The sequence below is a fragment of the Pteronotus mesoamericanus genome, unplaced genomic scaffold (assembly GCF_021234165.1).
Source record: "Pteronotus mesoamericanus isolate MK-2021 breed Mesoamerican mustached bat unplaced genomic scaffold, CSHL_Meso_final scaffold_85, whole genome shotgun sequence".
Lineage (NCBI taxonomy): Eukaryota > Metazoa > Chordata > Mammalia > Chiroptera > Mormoopidae > Pteronotus > Pteronotus mesoamericanus.
In genome coordinates this window covers 18223394-18246901 of record NW_026555329.1, presented here as the reverse complement: position 1 = coordinate 18246901, position 23508 = coordinate 18223394, and the positions used below count along the sequence as shown (strand labels likewise).

Here is a 23508-nt window from a genome sequence, read left to right as displayed (position 1 = left end):
CACATGCCTGAGTAGCAGGCCAGGTCCCCATTAGGGGGTACATAGGAGGCAACCACGCATTGATGTTTCTCTCCCTCTCTTCTCTGTCTTTTCCTGCCTCTAAAAATAAATCAATAAAGATGTCACTGAAATGTGACACTTGAGGATCTGGTCCTCACCGCATCTGAATTCTGTTTGCGGAGCATCAGGGTCAAGGATAGCAGCAGCACGAACACTGCTGGCTTTCTGACAAACAGTGGACTTCATCAGAGAAGCCCTGCTTCACACAAGCTCTTACATGGAAACCCAACATGAGAACAGATGAACAGTGTATCTGCACTCCTCTGGGTGAAATGCAAGGCTGAGAGGCCTGCGGGATCTGTAGCCACAAGCCAGCCTTCCTGGCAGCCCGCGGGAAGGCACCAGATGAACCCCCGCAGGGTGGGAAAACAATGTTCACTCCACAGCCCCAAATGACTGAGCCCTCCCTCTCTTTCTACCCCATGCTCACCCCACCCAAAGGTGCACACTCAGGTAGATGACCTTCTGAGATACAAAAGGGTCCTCCTTGGGTGCAGGGCTGACGGGGAGCTGAGGAAGGAAGCAGAGGTAAGAGTGCCATTGCACGTGCCTCAGAGAGCTTCATGGGGGCGGACAGCCGGGTCACAGACTGGGGTTCTCTTACTGCTGTGGGTCTGAGACCAGGACTGGCTAGGTAAGTCCTCTTTTCTGCCCAACTTCACTTTAAAAAAAAAATTTCTTCAACCCCATATGAGCTTCCTGGAAAAATATAGCAGTTGCTAGTCTTCTAAAAGGTACCGGCTGCAGAAACACTCCTTAGACCGCCCCCCTACCTCCCACCCCCATGATTTTGTTCACTTGGACAAAAGCCAGTTACACGCAACACCCAACTCTGGTAGCTGCCTCTGCCCTACCTTGTGAAAAACGCTGGAAGTCAGCTATTATTTTGGAATTGGATGGTCATCTGGGTATCTTCTTTGTAATATTCATTTCTTTTCAGTTTAATCCTAAATAGGGATTAAAGGCTTTAGAAAGCCCAGGGGACATTTTATGATGCTCATCAGTTCATCAAACGGATACAGGACATACCCTGTTTATGTTCTGTGAGACAAGCAGACTACGAAGCAAATTACCTGTGGAAAGCAAAGTACTGGGAGAGGTTCTATACATTCTTCTACAATAGTCATAGGCAACTAATGATGTGACAGGAATTTTAGCTCCTTGGAAGCCCCAATTTATTACTTCCATCTCTTCAGCCTTCAGAGAAGAGGCAATGTTCAACACAGAACTGATGGTAAGCAAGTTACCATCTGTTAAACTATGTTAAAATCAAAGAGGGGGAAGAAGGAAGAGGAGAAGAGAGGGAGAGAGGACGGGTGGAGAAGGGGTAGGAAGGAGAGGAAGAGGAAAAGGAGAAAGAGAAAGAGAAGGAAGAGAAAGAGGAGGAAGAAAAAGAGCAGGAAGAAAAAGAGGAGGAAGAAAAAGAAGAGGAGAATGAGGAGGAGGAGGAAGACCCTTTCTTGTTCTCTTAAGTTATTTCTTTTACAGTATTATTAGTTTCTTACTGATTGATTTTAGAGAGAGGAAGAGAGAGGGGGTGGAAGAGAGAGAAAGACAGAGAGAAACACTGATTTGTTGTTCCACTTATTGACGCCTTTACTAGTTGCTCCTTATATGTGCCTGACAGGAGGTCGAATCTGCAACTCTGGTGTATCAGGATGATGCTCCAGCCAACCAAGCTACCCAGCCACGGCCAGCAATATTATTTTTATAAAGCACTTTGTTTTCCAGACAGCACCTTCATATCTGGAAGATCTTTTAATACTTACACAGTCTGTAAGTTAGGTTATTACCCTGATTTTACAGATGAGGAAAATGAAGCTCAGGAATTTGAAACAACTTGCCCAACAAACTGCTAACGAGATGCCGAAACGGAGTTCTCATGCCACTGTTCTTTCTACACTCCACAGATGCCTCCCGTCTCCCACATCCTGCTTCTTCACCTGTTCTTTTCTTCTAATGCCACTAACACACGTCCCCGCCTTTCCCTGCACGGTGTCCCTTGTTTCTTTCTTCCACCAGGCCAGTGGTATGGCTGGTTTCCCCGACATCCCCTGACCCTTCGTGCCCATGAGGCAAAGATTAATCCGAGTCAAGGAAAACATCGCGAGTCCATTCCTCAGGCCCCAACCTGCAGGCTTGCCGCCGAAAGTGGGAAGGGGGAGAGAGAAACACCTGCTGTGCTGAGCTCGAACTTACAGGCTCGCCTTTGTGTCTCCCAGGGAAACGCTATCATAACATTTTCATCAAACTGGCTTCCACTGGGTAAATCCATGCCACCATGTGCTAGCTGCTCATTTATTACTTAAAAATTTTAATAGGGACATTTTTCATTGGTGTGCCACTGAAAAGTTGTGGTTGCAGTGATGCTAAGAGGAATTAGGTGATAGAAAAGAAAAAACTGAAATTATTCATGGGATTTTTAAATATTCAATAATCCTCATGAAGTGTTAATGGAAAGCATGTGAGCTTCCAGAATATATGAAACAAAAACCCACAAATACATGTGTTTTGCCTCTGCCCTCGCTTATCCAGCCTTAAATAACCGTCACGTCAAATGAACATGGAGGAGTGGGTGGGGGAGGGGAAGGCTGCGAGGATAAATCCATTAATCCGTCTCCCTTATACTGTATGGAGTTATTACCTTCATTTCTGATACGGGAAAGGAAGACCTGAGAGGATAATTAACTTGGCTCAGAGACAGAAGTGGCAGAGCGGGACGTGGCTAAGTCTCTCTAGCTCCAGAACCATCCCAGAACGGATGGTGCTCTATCATGCTGCCTGCATTTCCCCCACCTGTATGTTTCTCACAATCCATCAAGTAAGACTGGCCCAAAAGGTCTGAATAAATGGGAAACTATGAATAAAGACACTCAAAATGGGCTCATTAGCCATCTCCCCTGAATGCACAATCCATATGCCCCCAAAGAGCTCTGAAATTCTTCGCGTGGCTGCTGGGTATAGCAGGTTCCCATGCAGAGGCAACATATGCTGGACACGCCACAGTCCATGGGGAACGTAGTACTCTCTGTCAAATTCAGCTTCAGGAGCCTGTTTCTTTTTTAAAGAAGAACTAACCGCTGGCCCACTACTTCCTGGCCTTCCCTTCGTGCTAATACTTAAAAGGCCTCAGGGTTTTCTTCAGCTTTGCAGCTAATCCCGTGAAGACGGTTCTGCCTTTCAAAATAAAGACACCACAGCAGGGCAGGCAGGGCCCGCCCAGGTGTGGGGGCCAAGCTCTTTAGAAGAGCAGGGTTGTTCATGGGGCTCTCTGCACTGCCACCCCGCACAGCGCCTCTGGCCCCATGCTACCCCAAGACCAGGAAGGACTCAGAGTCCTTACCTCAAGGTGGGGTCCCCAGTAACTCCTGTTCTCAGGCAGCTGAGGAACTTCCTCCTTCTGGCAGTGGACAGAAAGCACTGCTGACTGTGAAGGGAATGAAAAGAAGTCCCATCTTGCTCCCACACTCTACAACCCTGGGGGAAAGTCCTGCCACATCCTTCCTCGCCTTAAAAAGAAACCAGAGTATTTTCAAACTACTAAGCCAGAAACATATTTTTTTTCCCCAATAGGGAGACAGTTGTACCACAGCCCCCAAACACTGGGAGCTTCGTTAGAAGGGATATGCTGATTTCTTAAAAGGACTTCCATACATTTCATTCCAGAAAAAAAAAAAAAAATGCTCACGCAAGCCTGCACTCATGTCGGTGGGCACACACTCACGCCCCTTACCAAAAGTAACTTCTCCTTGGCCGGCTTTGTCAAACAGCTGAAAGGCCACCATGAACAGAGCATCCGGGGCACAAAGGACAGATTCAAATGCTACAAATTCTTGAAAGGATATTAATCTGCAACACAAAAACAAGCACAAAGCATAAAGTCAGTAGCTCGTGGAAAATAAACGCATGCACCAATACACACTAAGGAAAAAAATAAAATGTTGCTGTCGAAAAAATAAAATTCAAACCGAAAACATTTACAAAAACTTAGCATTTCCTTTTACATACAGCGGACTGAAATTGCAACGTACAGCAGAATCTAAAAGACATGACAGGTTCGAGGGTATGGTGACACAGCAGATGCATCCTAATTTTAAATGTAATTGTTCTACACAACACATCACTTTTGTTTTGGGCATACTGTTGGATGCTAGAATTAAAACTTCGGATACTTTTAGATGAAGATGTGATTGTATAACAGCAAAACTGAGCAGCTTTGTCATTCACTAATACCTTTATCCACCATGTAAAAATGGTTCAGTGGTACCTACTGACCCTGTGTGATTAAACTAGGGATGACGCTGGGGAAGGCGGCAGAACACAGATAAATCAGACATGAAACGTGACCCCAAGGAACTCCTAGTCCGATAAGGCAGAGAGCACTAGTGTAGAAATGGTATGTAAGAAAGACAAATCATAGGACAGAGACCCGTATGAGAGCAGAATTCTGGTAGGAAATCAAAGAAGGCTTTGTTGCAGAAAGGGAATGTGAGCTGAGTCTCGAAAAAAAGTGAGTGAAATGCAGGTATGCAGTCATGGGTGTAAAAGGGAGGGTCCTTTTATCAAGGGACACGCCTTCCGGCAGGTGCAAAAAAGCTGGGGAGCGCACAAGGAAAACAGTGAGAAGCTGATTTTGTCTGTACCACATGGCGCATAAAAAAGAACACCGTGAAATGAGATCAGGAAAAAAGCCCAGAGATGGGCCTGAAGACAAGAAAAGGGCCTGGTCTTTCTTCTCTAGGACGCAAGGAGTGACTGAGGGTTTCGGGGCGAGGCCATGATATGCTCAAATATATCTGTTAGGAAGAGTATGACAAGCCACAGATGCTTTGACTTTCAAGAAGTAAACACATCCACAAAATCTTTTCTGTTTTGTATATTACTGTCCAACTGTTTCAACGATACATTGAGATAGTCCAAGTCTCTGGAAGTCATAGATGGAAGAAGAAAACAGGAGTGAGTTTCTCTGTTTCACAGAACACTTAATTACTTCTAAACATCTGAGAGAAAGAACATATTTTTATACAAAGTGTTACAAAGCTAACTCAGCTGTTTCCAGAGTATCACCTGATTATAACAATGTCACAAAGGAAGGAAAAACACCTAGTATGTTCAATACACTATCTGTCATTCACTACCCAAAACCATCCTTACAGTGCACGGGAACATTCAGGAACAGCATGTGTTACAGAATATTTGCCCAGAACATTTTATTCTCTACTATAGCAGTCTATCTCACTGAGAATCCATGTTCAAGACCAGCGGCAGCTGCAGTGGGAAGAGAAGCAAATCTGAGTCAAACCCTCCTGGCTGGGCTATCGGAGCTCACAGCCTGCTGGGGGGAGGGAGGCAGTCATGCTCACACATGCCCAGCGGGATGCAAGAGCTGAGGGGCAAGGGAAGAGAGGAAATAGAGCACTAAGGGGCACAAAGGAAGGAGTGATATCTTTTGCCCAGAAAAATCGGGGAAATGCTTCATGAAGGTGTCAAGAACACATTTTTAAAGTTGAAAAGATCTTCGAGATCATCTACTTCAAACTCTTCATTATACTTTTGAGAAACCTAGAGAACTTAATGACTTGTAGAAGGTGGACAACTGGCTTCTGGCACTTTGGCCTAAGAGCCAGGTGTCCTGGTTTCCATTTCACTGAAAGAGAATCCCAACTGGCGCAGGAAGATGGAGAGAAGAGAGAAGGAAAGGGAGAGGACGTTACACATTGAGGAAAGAACAAAGCGAAGTCACAACAAATGCTGTGTTTGGAGGAGGATGTTGGTCATAAGGAGTCGAAGCGAGGCTTAAGCTGTAAGGACAGCTACCTGAGGAGGACCGTGAAGGCCCACTTACAGAATCTTGATTTTGCTGCAGGCAGTGAGAAGTCACTGAGGGTCGTGGAAGATGCGTTTAACACAGGGAGGACAAGAGTAGGGAGAAAACTTGGCAGCTAGGCACTGCAGAGTTCTGAACCGGAGCTGGACCACTAGGACTGAAACCCGAGGAAAGGCTGGAGGGACGCAGGGGAGGCGGGAATGGGGCACAACTTGACAGCCACTGGATGGCAGAGGCTGAAGGCCAGGAAGTAGGCCAAGTCATTCCCAAGACTTATAACCTGGGTAACTGCGTGGGAGGATGATGCTAGTACCAAAGATCAAGAACAAAACAGAAAAAGAAAAAATAAGGAAAGGTTAGAGAGAAGGAACTGTGAAAGAGGAAGACCAGTTCCGACTGGGTTGAATTTGAGGTTCCGGGGGACACTGATGTATATCCAGTGGGAAGCCACAAGGAGCCGCGTGGACTCAGAAGAGAGGCTGCTATGAGTTGAACTGTGTTCCTCTAAAACTTCATGTTGAAGTCCGACCCTCCAGGACCTCAGAGTATGAGCTTATCTAAAAATAGGCTTGTTGCAGAGGTAATTAGTTAAGATGAGCTCAGAGTGGAGCAGGGCAGTCACCTGATACGAAATGACTAGGGTCCTTCTCAGAAGGGGAAACTGGGACACAGACATGCACACGGGGGGGAATGCCACGTGAGGATGAAGGCAAAGGTCAGGATGATGCTTCCGTAAACCGGGGAACACCAAAGACGGCCAGCAACCACCAGGAGCTAAAAAACAGTCTGGAACAGACTCTCCCTCCCAGCCCTCAGAAGGAACCAACCCTGCCGGCACCTTCATTTTAGCCTCCAGACTGTGAGACAACACATCTTTTTTTTTTTTTTTTTTTTGAGGCTGCTTTTTTCTTTTGTGGTATTTTGTTGCAGCAGCCCTAGGACACTAATACAAAGGCCTAGGCTGGAACCCGCAGATCTGGGAGTTTTTAAAACAAAGGCGACTTAAAGCTGGGAATGGAAATGCCCAGAAGCATTTCAGTCAGAGGTGCCTGTTCACCATCTTGCAGACCATGAAGGAAGGAATGTGTTTCTGATTGTCTGCTTCCTCCTCACCCCCCCCCCCCCCCCCCCGCTGCCCCATGACCCACTCTGAGCAGGGACCAGGACCCACACAGCCGCACTGCACTGCTCACCAGTCCCACTTGCTGGCAAGTAAAAGGCAGAAAACAATCATATTTGCTATATTGTCCCTGCATGGACGTTAGGTTAATTAAGTGAATCACACTGTGTTATCTAGAGAAGTGACATTTTAAAAAATGTTATGATCTGAATAAAGAAATGTTTAAATAAAACCAAATGAGCATCTTACCTCTCTCAAAATGGTGCAAGAAATCCAAAGACTATAGATGTGCATGAACCAATTCTCCTCTGGCCACGTCCAAGTGGTTTCGTAACCATAACGGGCCAATGAATACTCTGGTATTTTAGGCATGTTACAGATACCAAAAAGGTATGTAATTTGGTAATCCTGTTAGATACAAGCTCTATACATCTATGTAGGAGGTATATAGATGAACCATGAAATCATAATGTCTTACTGTTAATCAAGATTATTTTGGATTTTCAAGGTAATCTGACTAGAAGGCTATCAGAGTAATTATATAGTACTATATTCATTTACAGCATGGTATCTAAAAACATTTATATATGTTTTTCATATAAACAGTACTTCAGTCTTACTTTACAGATTTAATGGGTATTAGCATAAATTGCAACAAAGAATACAAGCTTAATCAAGTTCAGACCTGGCTGCTTAGCTCACTTTGTTGCCTTTTTCCACCCTCCACTCCCTAAACTTCTTTGACAATGTTGGCTGCCCTTTAAAGTAAACCAACGCGGCTCTGATGAACTCTGTGTCTAGCCTCTAAGGAGAAATATATGACATTAATGTTCACTTGCAACAACTAAGAGTGAGACCTGGGGCAGCTAACATGGACACCAATACAGAAGTCACATTTTCATAGGCTCTCACTGCTCAGAGATCAGGCCTCTAACACCTCTCTCTATTTTATGGCTCTGCTGCTACCAGAGATTGTTTTAGGTCAGTCATTTAAAAAAAAAAAAATTCGGTTTCATCTTTATTTGTTATATAAATGAAAGGCATTTCATGTTAATTACTTAGAGACATTTACTTATGTTAATTGGCTCACTTATTTATTTTTAACTTTATTGTATTTTTTCCACAGGTAAGCCATTTTTGTTTTCTAAACTAGAGTTGTTTTTCTCCTTCTGAAAGCCACTTATAACAGCAGCAACTTAACAACTCCTTCAAAGTCCAGGTAAAGCCGCAAAAACATTACATGCTACTATCAAATACTGAGACAGAGGAAAGGGATTAAAAGTGGGTTAAATTTATGACGATGTAAGATTACATATCTATCATATACACAGAAAGATACTGGAGGGATACGTACCAAAATGATCACAGTGCTTCTTTATAGTAGCACAACTTTTGGTCTCCTACCCCTACCCCTTCTCACTTTGCAAGGGATAGCTCTTAATCTAGAGATACCTAAAATTCAGTAGAGAATACAGACTGAAAACCATGATATTATGGAAAAGGTGGTAAGTACTATAAGAGAACTAGAGATAAATTACTCAGTGAATTCAGAGGATGAAAAGATTATTGTTTTATTGAGACAAAGGAGGAGATGGAAAAATGAGGAATATATGACATCACAGGGAAGATGCGACCGAGTGCACACGACGTAATTAGTCCTTGCAGGAGAGGTAAGGAGGGATCAAGTAGAGAGGCGTGGGAGGACAGGCCACCAACTACAGTGGTGCTGTGGTGCTCACTCTACGTGCTGGGCACAGACCAGCGCTAGGAACACACATAAGAAAGTGCAATCTCTGCTGCCCAAGACCTGGTGGTCCAGGGGACAGCTGGCGAGCCAGACCCAAAGAAGGAAGGCCGGAGATGAAGAACCACACACATGCGGGGTGCCGGGACGCGCGGGGTGCCGGAGAGAGGGCCAGGGCAATGCAAGGCACGCTGGTCGTGTCCTGATGGTAGACAAGGGTCTGAGATTTTTAGACATGAAGAAATTGTGCTTCACACTGTTTAATCCAGCAGAGGAATGATAAACGACCTGGAGGGAGAACACAGACTTGGGGAGATGCGTTGGCTGAAGCCAGGAAAGAGCCATGAAGGCCTGAGATAGATGAGAGGAAATAGTGCTATGACCTCCAGAGGACAATGTGACAACACACCGAGACTTAAAAATGCCTGCACTCAACACCATAATCCCACTTCTAGGAATTTATCCTAAAAGATAATTAATGAATGTGTGCAAACTTTTACCTACAGAGCCTTGCTAACAACTGTAAAAAGTGAAAACAACGTCAATATGTACCAATGTGTGCCTGATTAAATAAAGGAATACTATCCAACCACTAAAAATTGTTGTCAACAACTTCATGTTATTAAGTAAAAAATCAGTTACACTAATATTTGTATAGTGTGCTCCCACTTAGTTAAAAATGGACAAAAGTAATATTTTATACACACACACAATCTGAAGGCTGTACACCAAAAATTTAAGTTTTCTTTCCTTTTGCATGCCCATATTTTCTAATCTTTTCAATAGTATACATAATACACTGTTTTTGTAATAAAAAATAAAAATGCATGTGAAACAAAAGAGCAAAAACCAAGACTTGGGTAATGACAGAAGAAGTGAATAAGAGCTGGGGTTGGCGGAGGGGTGCCCTGACTGATATGGCTCAGTTGGTTGGCCATCATCTGTGAAGCAAAAGGTCTCCAGTTCAATTCCCAGTCAGAGCACATGCCTGGGCTGCAGGTTCGTCCCTGGCTGGGGCACGTATGAGAGGCAACTGATCAATGTTTCCCTCTCATATCTGTGTTCCTCTTTCTCCCCTCTCCTTCTCCCTCCCTTCTCCTCTCTCTAAAAATAAATAAAATCTTTTTTAAAATTAAAAAAAAACAGAACTGGGGGGTGGGGTGGGAAGGGGACTGAGAAAAGAAACCAATGACTCATACTACCTGTGGCCATGCAGGGTGGACAACCTCCAGTTCTTCTCTCCCTCCCTGCTGGTTCTCATTCTCACTGGCCCTCGCTCGCTCCTACCCCGTGTGGTCCCTTTCATCTCCTGCCTGGCTCCTACCTCCAGGACAACTCTGTGGCTATGAGACTTTCAGAGACTGCACATAAGGATCTGATCTATTCAGACTTCAGGAAGTTTGGTTGTAGACAACGCACCATATCAAAATCCAATTACCACTTTTACTTAAGGCTCCTAACCACAAGAGTGCTTCACAAGAATAACTATTCCTTATAACCCTCTTCTGTGTGTTGTAACAGAAGCCAAACAATTGCCCGGGATTAACGGCAGAGATAAAAGTAAAATCTAACTCCAAAAGCAAGGTTCCAACCACTAGACCACCCAGGTTTAACTATCCCTGAATGTCAAGAAAATAGACACACACACACACACACACACACACACACACACACACACACACAGCACACGGCACACAGAACTGCGCTTTCCTGTGATCACCAGTTTATCTAAAGAGTTTTGGCCTCCATCATTTGAACATCTTTATTAGCTCTGGGGGTTTTCCAGCTCTTTTATTTCCCTCTCAAATGCCTTCGAAATACAATGTTCATGCCACCAAGCTCACTGGTACCCTGCACCTATTATATGCCAGGCGATACCCTAGACAGTAAGGTACTATGAAAATGGGTAAAACTGACAAAGTCTGTGTCCTCAAGAAAATGCACTGTAGAGAGGGAAGCACACAATGAGCACACACATACAAACATAAAGATAAGATGATTCCATAATCAGGTAACTGCTGTGTAGAAGATGAGGAATGCATTAAACCAGTGTTCCTCAGCCCCAGAGAGCCTGCTTAACTGGTCTGAGGAGGACCTGAGCGACCATTTGTTTTTGTTTTTGTTATTTAACTTCCCAAGTAATTCTACCATTGAGCCAAGCTAGAGAAAGATGAAGATGGCAGAGAGGGAGCCACTCCGCCTAAGGTAGACAGAAATACCTCCTGGGAGGTGACATTAAGATCCAAAAGACAAAAAGAAGGAAGCACTGGGAAGACTGGGAGGGAGGGTATTTTGGGCAGAGGAAACCTCAGTGCAAGAGCTTGCCCTAAGGCAGGCCAACGTGGGCTAGTCCCATGGGGCCAGACACACCTGAGTGGCTGGAGACTAGAGGAGGAGGGAAGTGACTGGGGACACGGGGATGAAGGGGGTGCAGGGCATACAAGGCCGTGTGGCTTGAATTCCAAGCCTCCATGAGAAATAGCCATTGTTGGAAGGTTTTACTCAGGACCCCATGGAGCGCAAACAGGGCCAAGCTGCGACACAAATGAGAAGTGGTCAAACCAGGATACTTTTTCTAGACAGAGCTTTGGGGCTTATCCTAGAAGTCCAAGCACACCACTTTTAAAACCCAGGGACAAGTAAGGTGCCAGCGGGGCACCCGGGTGGCCTGTGGCTGCAGAGGCTGTGGCAGCCAGAAGCCCAGACAGACTCCAAGGCCCTGAGGTTCCTGAAGACATGCAAACTGCTCGCCAGCCAATGACAGAGCTCATAAATAAAGATTTTATTTAATATGCCAGTTGATGGTCAGCAGGCAAACAATCTAAGCTTCACAGCCCCAATTATGTAAATTTCTGAACAGGATCTAAAATGAAACAATAAATTATCACCTAATTTTATATTCTAAAAGCCATCAGTAGTAAGGTAGAAAGAGGCCTGAGTTCTAGTGTTTCCTCTGCTAACTGAACAACTGATCTTGCCAGGCAAGTTGGAGGAGGCCTCCTTCCCTGATCTCTAAAACGTGCCCCCTCCAATGCTTTTCCCTCTACAATCCGATTTTCTTCCCTCTTCAGTTACAGGGAGCCTTGTGGGTCCGTTCTGGCTCCAGCACCAGCTTTGGCACTCCCGGGGGTGCATCTGTTCTGAGGCCAGCTGGGCTTCTCAGCTCGGGTTCAAATCTCACTGCAGCGTTTGCCAAGGGCCTATTTAAATTCATTGGCTCCAATGAAATCTGGCAGATTGAATATTGTTCAAACAAGTAGGCTACTGCCTGGCTTTAAAAACCTATTAAAGATTTTATTAGCAATTTTACTGTATTGTTATCATGAATTTAGCCTATAAATACCACCTCTGCATACATCACTCCCTCCAGAATGCCAAGAAAAAGATAAATATATAGGCTCTCGTAATTGTGAGCTTAAAGCAGTAAGTGATATGCCCATACTTTCAGATCTACCTGTCTGTCTGCTGCCTTGTATTTCACTTCAAATAACACGAGCTGCCCAAGGCTGACTGTGCTAACCGGTGGGATTTATGGAGGGCGCTTTTCTACCTCTGATATTTTCTTCCGTACCAGAGGGATCGCACATATTTACCAGGTGTGATTCACTCCTTCTACTTCTCTTTTGCTAATAGTTAATTCAGTTACACGCTAGAAAATGTCTTTCACCTACATATCTTCTAGTCCCCATTCCTTCTTCCCCTTCCTGTTAAATAATACCACCCGGTGACCTTGGAAGAATGTGTCCCCTTGTCCTGCCACCAACCCCAATAAACCATCTTTTAACCTTTGAGTCATAAAAAAAAGCTCTAATCATGGCCAAGTCCCATGCGAGTGATAATGTATCAAGGAAAAGAACCACTACATCTTTTTAAAACTAGAGACAAATCATAGTCTTTATCTTTGTAAGAGTCTAAATAGCTATCCTATAATATGCTAATAGACACAATTTTTAAAAAGACTTAAAAAACTATCTCATTGTATGACATTATCTCTATTTTTGTAAAATTACCACTATTGAGAGCAGAATTTAAGGTGCATCACAAATATTCTGTGTTTTAATTACATTATTGATTAACCAGCACTTTGAGATCTATCCAAAGACTGTGGATTTTTTTAAAAGGAAAAGTGTACTAAGTTAAAAAAATAAATAAACATAATTTTAAATTGGGGATGGCCATTAAAAGGGGAAAGAAAGATTATTGGCAAAAAAGAGGAAAAGTAGTTGTAAACCATACTGGAAAATCAACTTAGGCAAGCAAAGTACATTTTTGAAAAATCTAGGTTTTCTACATCTTCCTTTCTTTTTTTTATCCTCACCTGAGGACATGCTTATTGATTTTTGAGATGGGGGTGGGGGTGGCGAGGTAGAGGGGGCGGGGGATGTGGGGGGTAGAGAGAGACATTGATGTGAGAGAGAAATACCTATCGGTTGCCTCCTGTACATGCCCCGGCCAGGACTGAACCTGCAACCTAGGCATGTGTCCTGACTAGGAATCGAACCTGCGACCTTTTGGCTTATGGGGCAACACTCCAACAAACTGAGAGCCACATTAGCCATGGTTATCTTCCCTTATTCTTTTAATTGAGGCTGGATGAGAAGGCTTCACCTTTATTAAAATATCAAATAAAGAATGATAATGGAGAGATAAACTGCAGGTAAGAAATCAGTAATTTTAAAGCCAGCACACACATAAAGTTGTTAACAAGCATTTTTGAAGTGTCCCCTTTATACTGGCGATCACTGTGTAAAGTAGCAGGTTAGTTGTCAGATTGCCAATGGATAACCAATTGCTTCAAATGCTCCCAAGAGAACACGCAGCAGAGCTCGCGCTGCCAGTCCCTTTGTTCATCTGACTTTGGTCTCCTGTCTGATTGTCCCCCTGGTTGAAAGCTGAAAAACACTAAGAAGTACCTTCCACTCAAGAGACTAAAGCACGGAGAATGGCCTGAGGCATGGAGTTTTCTCACGCACACTTTCAGCAAGTGCCTGTATCTCCTATGTGTGTTCTTTGCTCAACTAGCACTTAAAAATACCAAAAAATAAATGAGTTACATGATTTTTAAAATTGGAACACAACGCCTTTCCTCAAAGTGGTTTTCTGAACCTTGGAAGCAGGGTAATGATGATTAAAATGACGTTTGAAACAAAAGATCTCTAACCACAGACACACAAAAGTGACAAGAGCAAATGTGCTACTTTCTTGCATCCACCAGTGAAGAAATCTCAGTCACTGTCAAAAAAACTCGAAATGAAATAAATCGTCAACTAAATTTTTTTAAAAATATATGAAATCAGTTTAACTGATTCCTCTTTGAGAAACATTATCAATTACTCAGACACATTTTAACATTTTCTTCCATTCAGTTACAAATCCTGTGTTTTGGACCCACACAGAAAACTTTTTTGATATGACTGTAACATAAGCCACTGGCAAAGCAAACATTAAGGGACGGAAACAGCCTTTATCATACTTTTAAAAATAAAATTATTCGTGGTGTGGGCAAGAAGAAACAGAAGTACATAGACTTGAGCCAGAATATCTCACACACACACACACAAAACAGCCAACATTAATATCTGCTGTGCCAGCTGAATTCAAATTAACCCAATTTTACATGTTAATTAAACCAGCTATTTTCTTCTTATTGTATTTTTCCTTCTTAAATAGTCAAGTCTACAAGTGATTCCCAACAGACTTGTTCCAACAACAATGACGTATTCATTTACTTGTATTATGACCATACAATACAGTAACTGAGCAGTAATTTTTCACAGTCAATTACATGTGTGGTTCTTTATGCTTAAAGATGCTGAAATAATGTGCACTATAGAGCCATATGCCCAAATCTCTAGTCTGCCTGAGGCAGTTGCCTGGGTAACACATTTTCTCTCCGGTTTAGCATAACCCTTCATTGAATATCATTAGGTGTCATTAAATAGCAAACATTAACATGAACTTCAATACACTACTTAGATAGAGTCATTTTACCCATGTAAACAACTGCTCCATCATTTATAAGAAGCTTAAAATTGATTATGCTTTTCTGTATTTAAGACCATGAAAAAGGAAAAAAAAAAGTGTCCACATGTTGATTCCAAATTGAATTTGCAGAAATTTCTGTTACCAAAAGAGAACTCAGGCCCAGTTTCAGGGTTAACACTTCTCACTGACAGGGTCATAACCGTCAAAGTAAGCATAGGGAGATTAGGCTTTTAAAATTTGTTCAAAGTTGTCAAATATTTCCATCATTTTCATCTCAGAAAATCAAAGACTGTTTCAAGCCTCTTTTCTAAGGCTGGGGTAAAGCACTCGAGTTCAGTAACAATAAATTCATTGAATAAGGTGTTTAAAAACCAAAGCACATAGTAATATTTAGAAGCACAGGACGCACCATGCGTTATTTAAAAGACAGTATCTTAAACAAAAATTAAATGAAGAGTTCTATAGTTTGGATATGGCAACATATGGTTTATACAGGCTTTTCTGGACCAATCCTCGCTTAAGGGTAGCAGCCATTCCCCATAATCTCCATCAGCCTTCATCCCATGCCGCCCAAACAAGCACCTCTGTCTACGAAAAACCATGTGCTTTCCCTACAGTCCTAACACTTACAGCCCTCCTTATCCTGCCAGATTCCCACACTTAACCATGGAATTACAGTTTTTCTGAGACACATCATAATTCCATGTAAGACTAAACTCTCGACCTCCAAGGAACTACAACTTGTCTTCTGTCACCTTCATTACAAAGGGCCTCCAACTTTTCAATGTTAAAAAACACCCACAAAACAGAATGAATCATCAAAAGGCATGGTACACTTTCTCACCTGTCCCATTCCAGGAGAAAGGCATGTTCCAAAATCCTGGAAGTGAGGGTGACAGAACTGATCGAGGTTGAGGAGGCAGCCCCGAAGCTGTCCACAGTCAACTTAGGAGTAACTAGAGAAATCTCTGCCCAGAACAAATGAGTTCTTGGTGATGGGGATTGAGAGCCCACATCACCTATGACTGACGTTGATCTGCGATCTTTTTCCTTTTCCAACATCCATTTCCTAATCCCAAATAAGGAAGAAATGGCCACAGGAAATGGAGTGACTTAGCCTTGGGTAGCTCTACACTCTTACCACCCACTGTTCCACAAGTATTTGCGTTGCTGTGTGCAAAGGTGACTAAACCCTCAGTCACCATGTTCAGGCCAGCGGCTGAGATGTGATGGGCAAAAAGGAGAAGTTATTTGATAGTAAATGTATATTCCATTTTGGCTTCAGTACTCTGCTTTGAAATGAGGTTAATCATGAGAAACAAACTGATAACAAGAACAAATCTCTAAGTAAAATATTTTCAAGCTATATTGGAATCAGTACAGATTCAGTCACATCTCTGAAGCCTCCATGACAATTTGTGTTCTGAATGATTATATAAGATGCTATAGGATTTCAAATAAAATTTTAAAAATTAAAACTAAATTGTATAAACTGTCATTATTGGGAACAGTAGCCTAGTAAGTCTGGAAACATAATTAATAAAAACTGAAATAAACAGTGATTTCTGCTTACAATATTTTGATTGTAATCTTTCTGGATTTTACCCCCAAACCACATTAAACAGAATTCCATTTCCATCCCTATCCCCAATACGTATTAATTAAAAGTTAACTATATGAACATAATTTGCTTGCCTAAGAACCAGCCAAGACCTAGTAAAGAAAAAACATAAATTTGTTATATGTAATTATGTTTTGCATTACAAATAATCTTGAACAAAATACAATGAGTTCACCTATTAATAGAGACCACCCATGAATGTAGAGTCTCATGAAAATTTGCCTGAGCCTAGTCTACTCAGGTAAATTTTACTTTTACTGCCTGGAAGAACCTATATAAATTCTGATAAACAGGTAAGGAAAGAAAAATTTTCTGTCCCAATTGATCCAGCATGTTCTCATCCTATTCCACACTATCTCTGAAGCCATTAGCAAGTCCCATTTCTCAAGGTCTCATAATACCACCAAGATTTCTTACAAGAAGGCCATTATAACACAGAACAGCAACTGTAAATAACAATAAAATCAGAAACTGTTGGGAGTACTTTAAATTTTTGCAAAAGCAAATTAAGCTACAAGACTCTGAGGTTCTTTTACTTTTTCTAGGTATAATTATTGCTAATTGTGGAAAAGCAAAAGCAAAAGTTAGTGCTTTTTCCTTTAGTAAGTTGGTGACTGTTTTAATTCCTGACTTCAAAAAAATAAAAAGAAAGCACTAACTGGAAAATCACAGAGCGATAAAAAGAGGATTTCAATATGAATTACATGGGCAGCCAATCCTCAGGTACTCTCAAGGGGAGCTTTCCCCAAATGGAAATGTGCAACATTAATGAACTTTACACACTACATTTAAGCAGACCACAAGCAGGGATGAGGTGCCCGGTCAGCAAACCCCTTTGCCTTCGCAGGGGGCTGAAGAGGAAGAGGAAGGATGAAGAACCTAATCCTATGGATGGCTTTCTCCACAAAAGGAATGGATTTTATAAAAACAAATGACCCCAGATGATGTGGTACCAGCCTACTGGGTGAGGACAAAAATGAAGACAGGAGAAGAAAAACAGATTAGCTACAAGTGTCAGCCCCTGCTACAGGCTGTATAAAATGTTAGTGTTTCTGGGGCAGAACAACAGGGGATTTTAACTTGCTGCATTTCAATATGGAACCAGAAAGACAGCCTAGGAATCCCATCCCCTCAACATCTCAGTAACAATCCCTCACTCACTCATGGCGCTTTATTTACAATCCATTGAAATTCATTAAAAAACAAAAGACACAACATTGATGGAGTGCTACTGCCTGCCAGCCACACCGTTCTGGGACCTGTAGAGCCAGCAGCGAACAGAGACAAAATCCCTACCTTCCTGGAGCTTACAGTCAAGTATATGTGAGAAGATAATGGGGGGGGGGGGGGGCCAATAAAACAATAAAATCTTTGTTATAAGAGAATCACTAAGAGAAGCACTGCAGTAAAAGGGTAAAGGAGTGCTGAGGTACCATTTAAAACAGTGTGTTCAGAGAGAGTCTCCCTAAGGAGTCATCAGAGCAAAGACCTTCAGGAGGTGAGTTTTTAGGGGGAAAGGAAGTGCAAAGGCCCTAAGGTGACACAGCAATGAGTGCTCAAGAGGCAGCAGGAGACCAACAGGGGCTGGGGGAGAAGAGCAGGGGAGGAAGAAGTGGTGTAGAAGAAGGAAAGAGCAGGCACTGCAGGGCCTTCCTGGCCATGTGAAGGACTTTAGCTTTTACTCTGAGTGAAAGGAACCATGAGGGTTGTGAGCTGGAAAGTGAAATGATCCAACTTAGGGTTTTTGGTTGTTTTTAATCCTCCCCAGAGGGTATATTTTACTGATTTTGTTGAGGGAGGAAAGGAAAGGGGAGGAGAGAGATGAAAGACAGACATCAATCCTTTGCCTCTGGTAGATACTCCAACCAGGATCAAACCCATCACCTAGATATGTGCCCTGACTGGGAATTGAACCCACAACCTTTTTGTCTAAGCGACAATGCTCCAATCAACTGAACCACTGGGTCAGGGCCCAACTTACCGGTAGGTTTTCACAGGATCACTCTGGCTGCTATGCTGAAGAGACAGAAAGGGAAGACTAGAAGGACGGAGACTTGCTAAGGGGCCATTACAATAATCAGAGTGAGAGCTGGTCATGCTTTGGACTATGGGAGTAGCAGCAAAGGAGGTAAGATATGGTCACACTCTGGATACAGAGTAATATCCCCCCATAATGCTACAACCAGAATTTTTAAAAAAAACTAACTAAATCATGTAAAATGCTGGGTCACATTATAGGCAGTTCAATTATTTGCCAGGAGAAAATCTAAAGAACTAGCCAACTGGGGGTCGCATGCAAATTACCACTGAATTGCAACACTGGAAAGTAAATTAATGAGAGTCTTAGAATTTCTCTTATTTTGGTGCTCATTTAATAGCTTTATTTTTAAAAACATACATTTATATGAACATGCAGAAAAAAATAAAAATGAAGCACAACTACAGTGGCAGGTATTGTGCTGTGCTGCTTGTTTTAAGCATCTTCACCAGCCACTGGTGTCACGCCATCTTTTCTGGTGCAGGCTGAACACGGGCTCCATGCTAGAAACCAAGCTGATGAGTCTTTTTTACTAAGATCTCCTACAGGGATGTCCTGGTCAGGGAGCCTCAAATCATAAGTTCATAAGCAGCTATGAACTCAGGGTTGGAAACTCCTCAATAGCTTGTGGCAAGAGCCTTTATGAACAAGGCCAAGTAACCAGGCTTGCCTTGGAGTTTGCCTTGGGATCTTTTCTCATTTGGTGGCTTCCCTGAGACTTGTGCTCTGGGGCTTCATCGATCTTGGTCACCTTTCAGGCATCTCTCTTTTGTTTCTGTTTAGGACACTTGAGGTCTGAGAGGCTTATTAGGTATGCAAATGGAGATCTCACAGGAGCAGCAGACTCTGGAGTTCAACAGGGAAGGGAGGGATAGAGACACTAGGTAGATGTTATGAAATATTTAAAACCATGAGACGAGAGTGCCTAAGAAACAGAAAAAACTAGAAGTCCAAAGACCGAGCCCTGAGAATGGGAGATGAAGATGAAACAAAAAGGGACTGAGAAAGAACAGCCAGGGACGTATGAGAAAAGCCAGAGAAAGTGGGGTATGAAAGTAAAGAGAGTACTTCAAGAAGGTGTGAATGAGCAACTATGTTACTTTCAGGACTAATACTATCATTAGATCTTCCAGAGGCAGGGGCTGTGAGATAATACAAAATATATACATGGGTCTCTGCCCCTGGTTCTAGGCACAGAGCTCTCAAATCTTTATGTATCCTAAGTGATGAGAGCACCAAAGGCATCTTTGGTTCCAATGTTTGGTTTTTGACCCCAGTTCCTGACACAGGTCCTAAATCCCTTGGTTTCCTGGGTGACAGCAATGCCTTTTGCTCTCCTGAGGTAACTCCAGGTGGGCTCTGATATGGGTGTTGGTCATCAGAAAGACCGAGCCATGACAAGAAGTTTGGAATTTTCAGCACCTCCCCAATTTTCTAGAGGGGAAAGGGGTTGGAAATGGAGTTATTAACTGATCATGCTTACGTGATGAAGCCTCCATAAAAATCCCCAAAACACGGGGTTCAGAGTTCCCAAATAGGTGAACAACATGTGGCAGTTCTGGAAAAGAGGCGCAGCCCAGAGAGGACACGAAGCTCCATGCCCCTTCCTGCGGACCTTGCCCTACGCATCTCTTCCATCTGAGTGCTCATCTGCAGCCTTTTTCGTATCCTTTTGTAATAAACTGGTGAAGAGACACTGTTTTCCTGAGTTCTGTGAACTGCTCTAGCAAATTAATCCAATTTGAGGACAGAGTCATTAAGAATCTCCGAGTTCCTGTGGATGAGTCAGAAGCACAGGTAACAATCTGGCTTCGTGACTGGCGCTCTTGTGGGATTGAGCTTTTAACTTGTGGGTAGATAGTCTTAGAACTGAGTTAAAGTGGAGGACACCCAACTGGTGTCACAGAATTGCTTGGTATGGCAGAAGAACTACCCATTTTTTGTGACCAGAAGAATCAGGAGTGAAACATTCTGTGTGGGCAGTAAAGGAGATGCACCGAGAAGGGCGAGTTTTTCCGCCCCAGGATTTAACATGAGCAGACTCAGGAGAACCGTGGAGGGAAACCTGAGGGGGCAGATTCAAGCACGAATGGGCAGAGACGAACGGCCCCGGGCTCTGCAGAAAGAGAAGTGGGCAGAGCTGGAGGAAGAAGGGGAATCATGAGCCATTTTCCTTCATGTGGGTGAAGTACTGTGTGCTGCCAGGAGAGACCCCAGTAAAGAGGGAGGAGGAGTGGGAGGTGATACTGCAGGAAAGCAATTTATGCTGAAACAATATTTGTGATAAAGTGAGAAGAAACACTCACTAAACGAGTTCATTGATATTATTCCACTGGGTAACAACATACATGTGCTCACAGAGCAAGTTCCACATTTTGCTGTGTGTAATGCATACGTGTTGGCCCAAATTATTGAGGGAAAGATAAGGATGTGCATTATACATGGGTAGTACCTGAAATATCTTGTATCTGTTCCTCTGTTCTGAAATTGTTACATAAAATCTCTTGTACCATAACATGTTCAAAAATAAATGCTAAAATTCCTTTATAATACAAAAACAAGTACCTAAATATAATAAAAAATTGCATTAAAAATTAAAACAAAAGATTTTTTTCCTGAAAGTTTGGGCCAAAAACATGGGTGCGCATTATACACGTGAGCACGTGGTACTTGGTAAAATACCGTACTAAGCCCATTTAATCAGAAAAGAAAACAGGCTCAGAAAGATTAGGTCACTTGTCTAAGGGCCCAGTGCTTTTAAAAGACTTGGTAAGATGTGAATGTGATTTTTCTCAATCATTATCCATGTTCCTTCCACTCTACGTCCCCATTCGAACAATCAGTTCTCTCTGAGGGCAGCAGTTACCAGCAGAATGAGTAGTACTGGGGTATCTGACAGGGACGCCCTTTTCCCGTATGTGCGGATGAGGGCAGGGGAGGCACGCAGCTTCAGCAGTGTTCGGGACAGGGATGTGGAGAGAAAACAAAAGGATGTCCTGAGTGTAGTTACGGTTCCCCTCGTTCATGATGGCGTGTCCAGTTCTCTTTGACAAGTCCTAAAAGATGGCCTGGGAAAATATCCTTAGGACTCTAATAAGATAAACCTTAAAAGCAATGCTCCACAAAATTTAACATGTGTTAGAATTGGGGAAATGATTTAAGACATGTATTCTAATACCATGCAGCCGTAAAAAGTATGGAAGATTTCTTTACATATTTACAGAGTGATCTTCAAGATATATAGCTCAATGACAAGAGCAAGTGTGTGTGCGTTCTGGGGATCAATATTACACACATGCTGTGATGGTTAATTGTATATGTCACCTTGACTGGGACCTGGGATTAAAAATTATTAAACATTACTTCTGGGTGTCTGTGAGGGTGTTTCCGGATGAGATCCGCATTTAAAGGGGTGAACTGAGTAAAGCAGATGGCCCGCCCCAGTGTGAGTGGGCGGCATCCAGTCTTCTGAGGGCCTGAATGGAACAGAAAGGAAGGAGGAAGAATGTGCAATCTCCCCATGCCTGACTGAGCGGAGACAGCACCTTCTCTTTCCCTCAGACTGGGACTTACACCATCGGTTCCTATGGTTCTCAGGCCTTGGATTCTGACTGAACTATGACACTGACTTTCCTCCATAATCTCATGAGCCAATTCCTTATAATACATCTCTCTCTCTCTCTGTCCCCTCCCCCTCCTTCCCTCCCTCCCTCTCTTGCCTTATTGAGATCCCCAACTAATACACCTGCACATATACATATACTACATACACTCTCCCATAGGAATAAATAATATGAGATGATATAGAAAGTTTACATACCTGCCTGTTGGGTGTAAATAGGGAGAGAAACATGAACATGAATATATATACATACCAACTTACTTATATCTGGGGGAGAAATACACTATAGAATGAAAAGCCAAAAACTAAAGTTAGTAAGTGTGAACTCTAAGGGGGAGAGAAGACCGGGTGAAGGGTATAGGCATGTTAAATCAGACTTTTCTGAGGATACCTTGCTTCTGTTATATAGTTTTGACTTGGGGGACATATGTTATACATACCCCAAAATTAAATTAAGTCTAAAAAAACCCCAGCAATCCCTAAAAATTGAAAACAAACCAAAACAAATGAACCTAACTATATAGCAAGTTGGTGACAAAACCACGAATAGACATGAATTATTTTAAATAACCTTAGAACACAGTCTTTTTACTGTATATATTTAGTGGGATACATTCTATGCACAAATAGAACTAAAAAGAAATCTTAAACTTCACTAATTGTTAGCAGTAATACTGGTGTTATTATTTTAAGTATATCTTACATCTTGCATACATGTAATTATGTGGATGTTACTGATAATCAAGACTTTCAGTGGAAAAATAAAGAGATAAATAGAAAACTAAAAAATAAAAACACTTTGAATTTAATTTTGTCAATTGTTTAACTTTGAATTCGAAATACCAGAATGAAATGAAGAGTTCCCTCCCCCCACCCTCACTAGCCATTGGAAAGTCCTACAAATAATGACAACCCAAAAGTAAGAAGCACACCTAGTCCTCAGGTTGTGGTCTCTAAACACCGCTGCTCATTAAAGAGACTAAGGGCTCCATGAAAGAGTGAATGATTCCAGTCTAGAGCAAGAAATATATAAAATAACACCCTGTTTTACCAGAAGGCAAGTAAGCTTATCACATATTAATGAATCCTATCAAAAAAGACTAAGGAGAAAATATAAAAGGGCTCCCATTGACCGAAAATGAAATAAATACATATGATTACAACATACCAAATATATATATTTAAAAACCTATGAGTTCATAATACTCTATATAAAAGGCTCCTATTTAACACACACACACACACACACACATACACACACACACACACACAACCCCCAACTCACTGAATTTTGGAATTTATTACAGCACCAACTCCTTATGCTCAAAATTGGCTCAGATCAAGGAAGTAATTTGGTTTACTCCTATTTTTAACACAGACCTCTACCCTAAAATCCAGACCAAAACATCTAACAGCCTACTTATCCAACTGCATGCTTAACAGGCAGCTCAATATTACCTGGCCTATAGAACTTTCCATTTTGCTTCCAAA

At 42.4% G+C, this 23508-nt stretch overlaps 1 protein-coding gene across 1 annotated transcript in view; it reads right to left on the bottom strand.

The window, feature by feature from the left end:
* The window catches only part of SLC25A13 (solute carrier family 25 member 13), a 172666-nt gene that overhangs the window by 104635 nt on the left and 44523 nt on the right, over window positions 1-23508 (bottom strand). Inside the window, 1 exon segment of the mRNA XM_054564276.1 lies at window positions 3794-3909. Within this exon segment, the coding sequence (XP_054420251.1) occupies window positions 3794-3909 (116 nt within the window).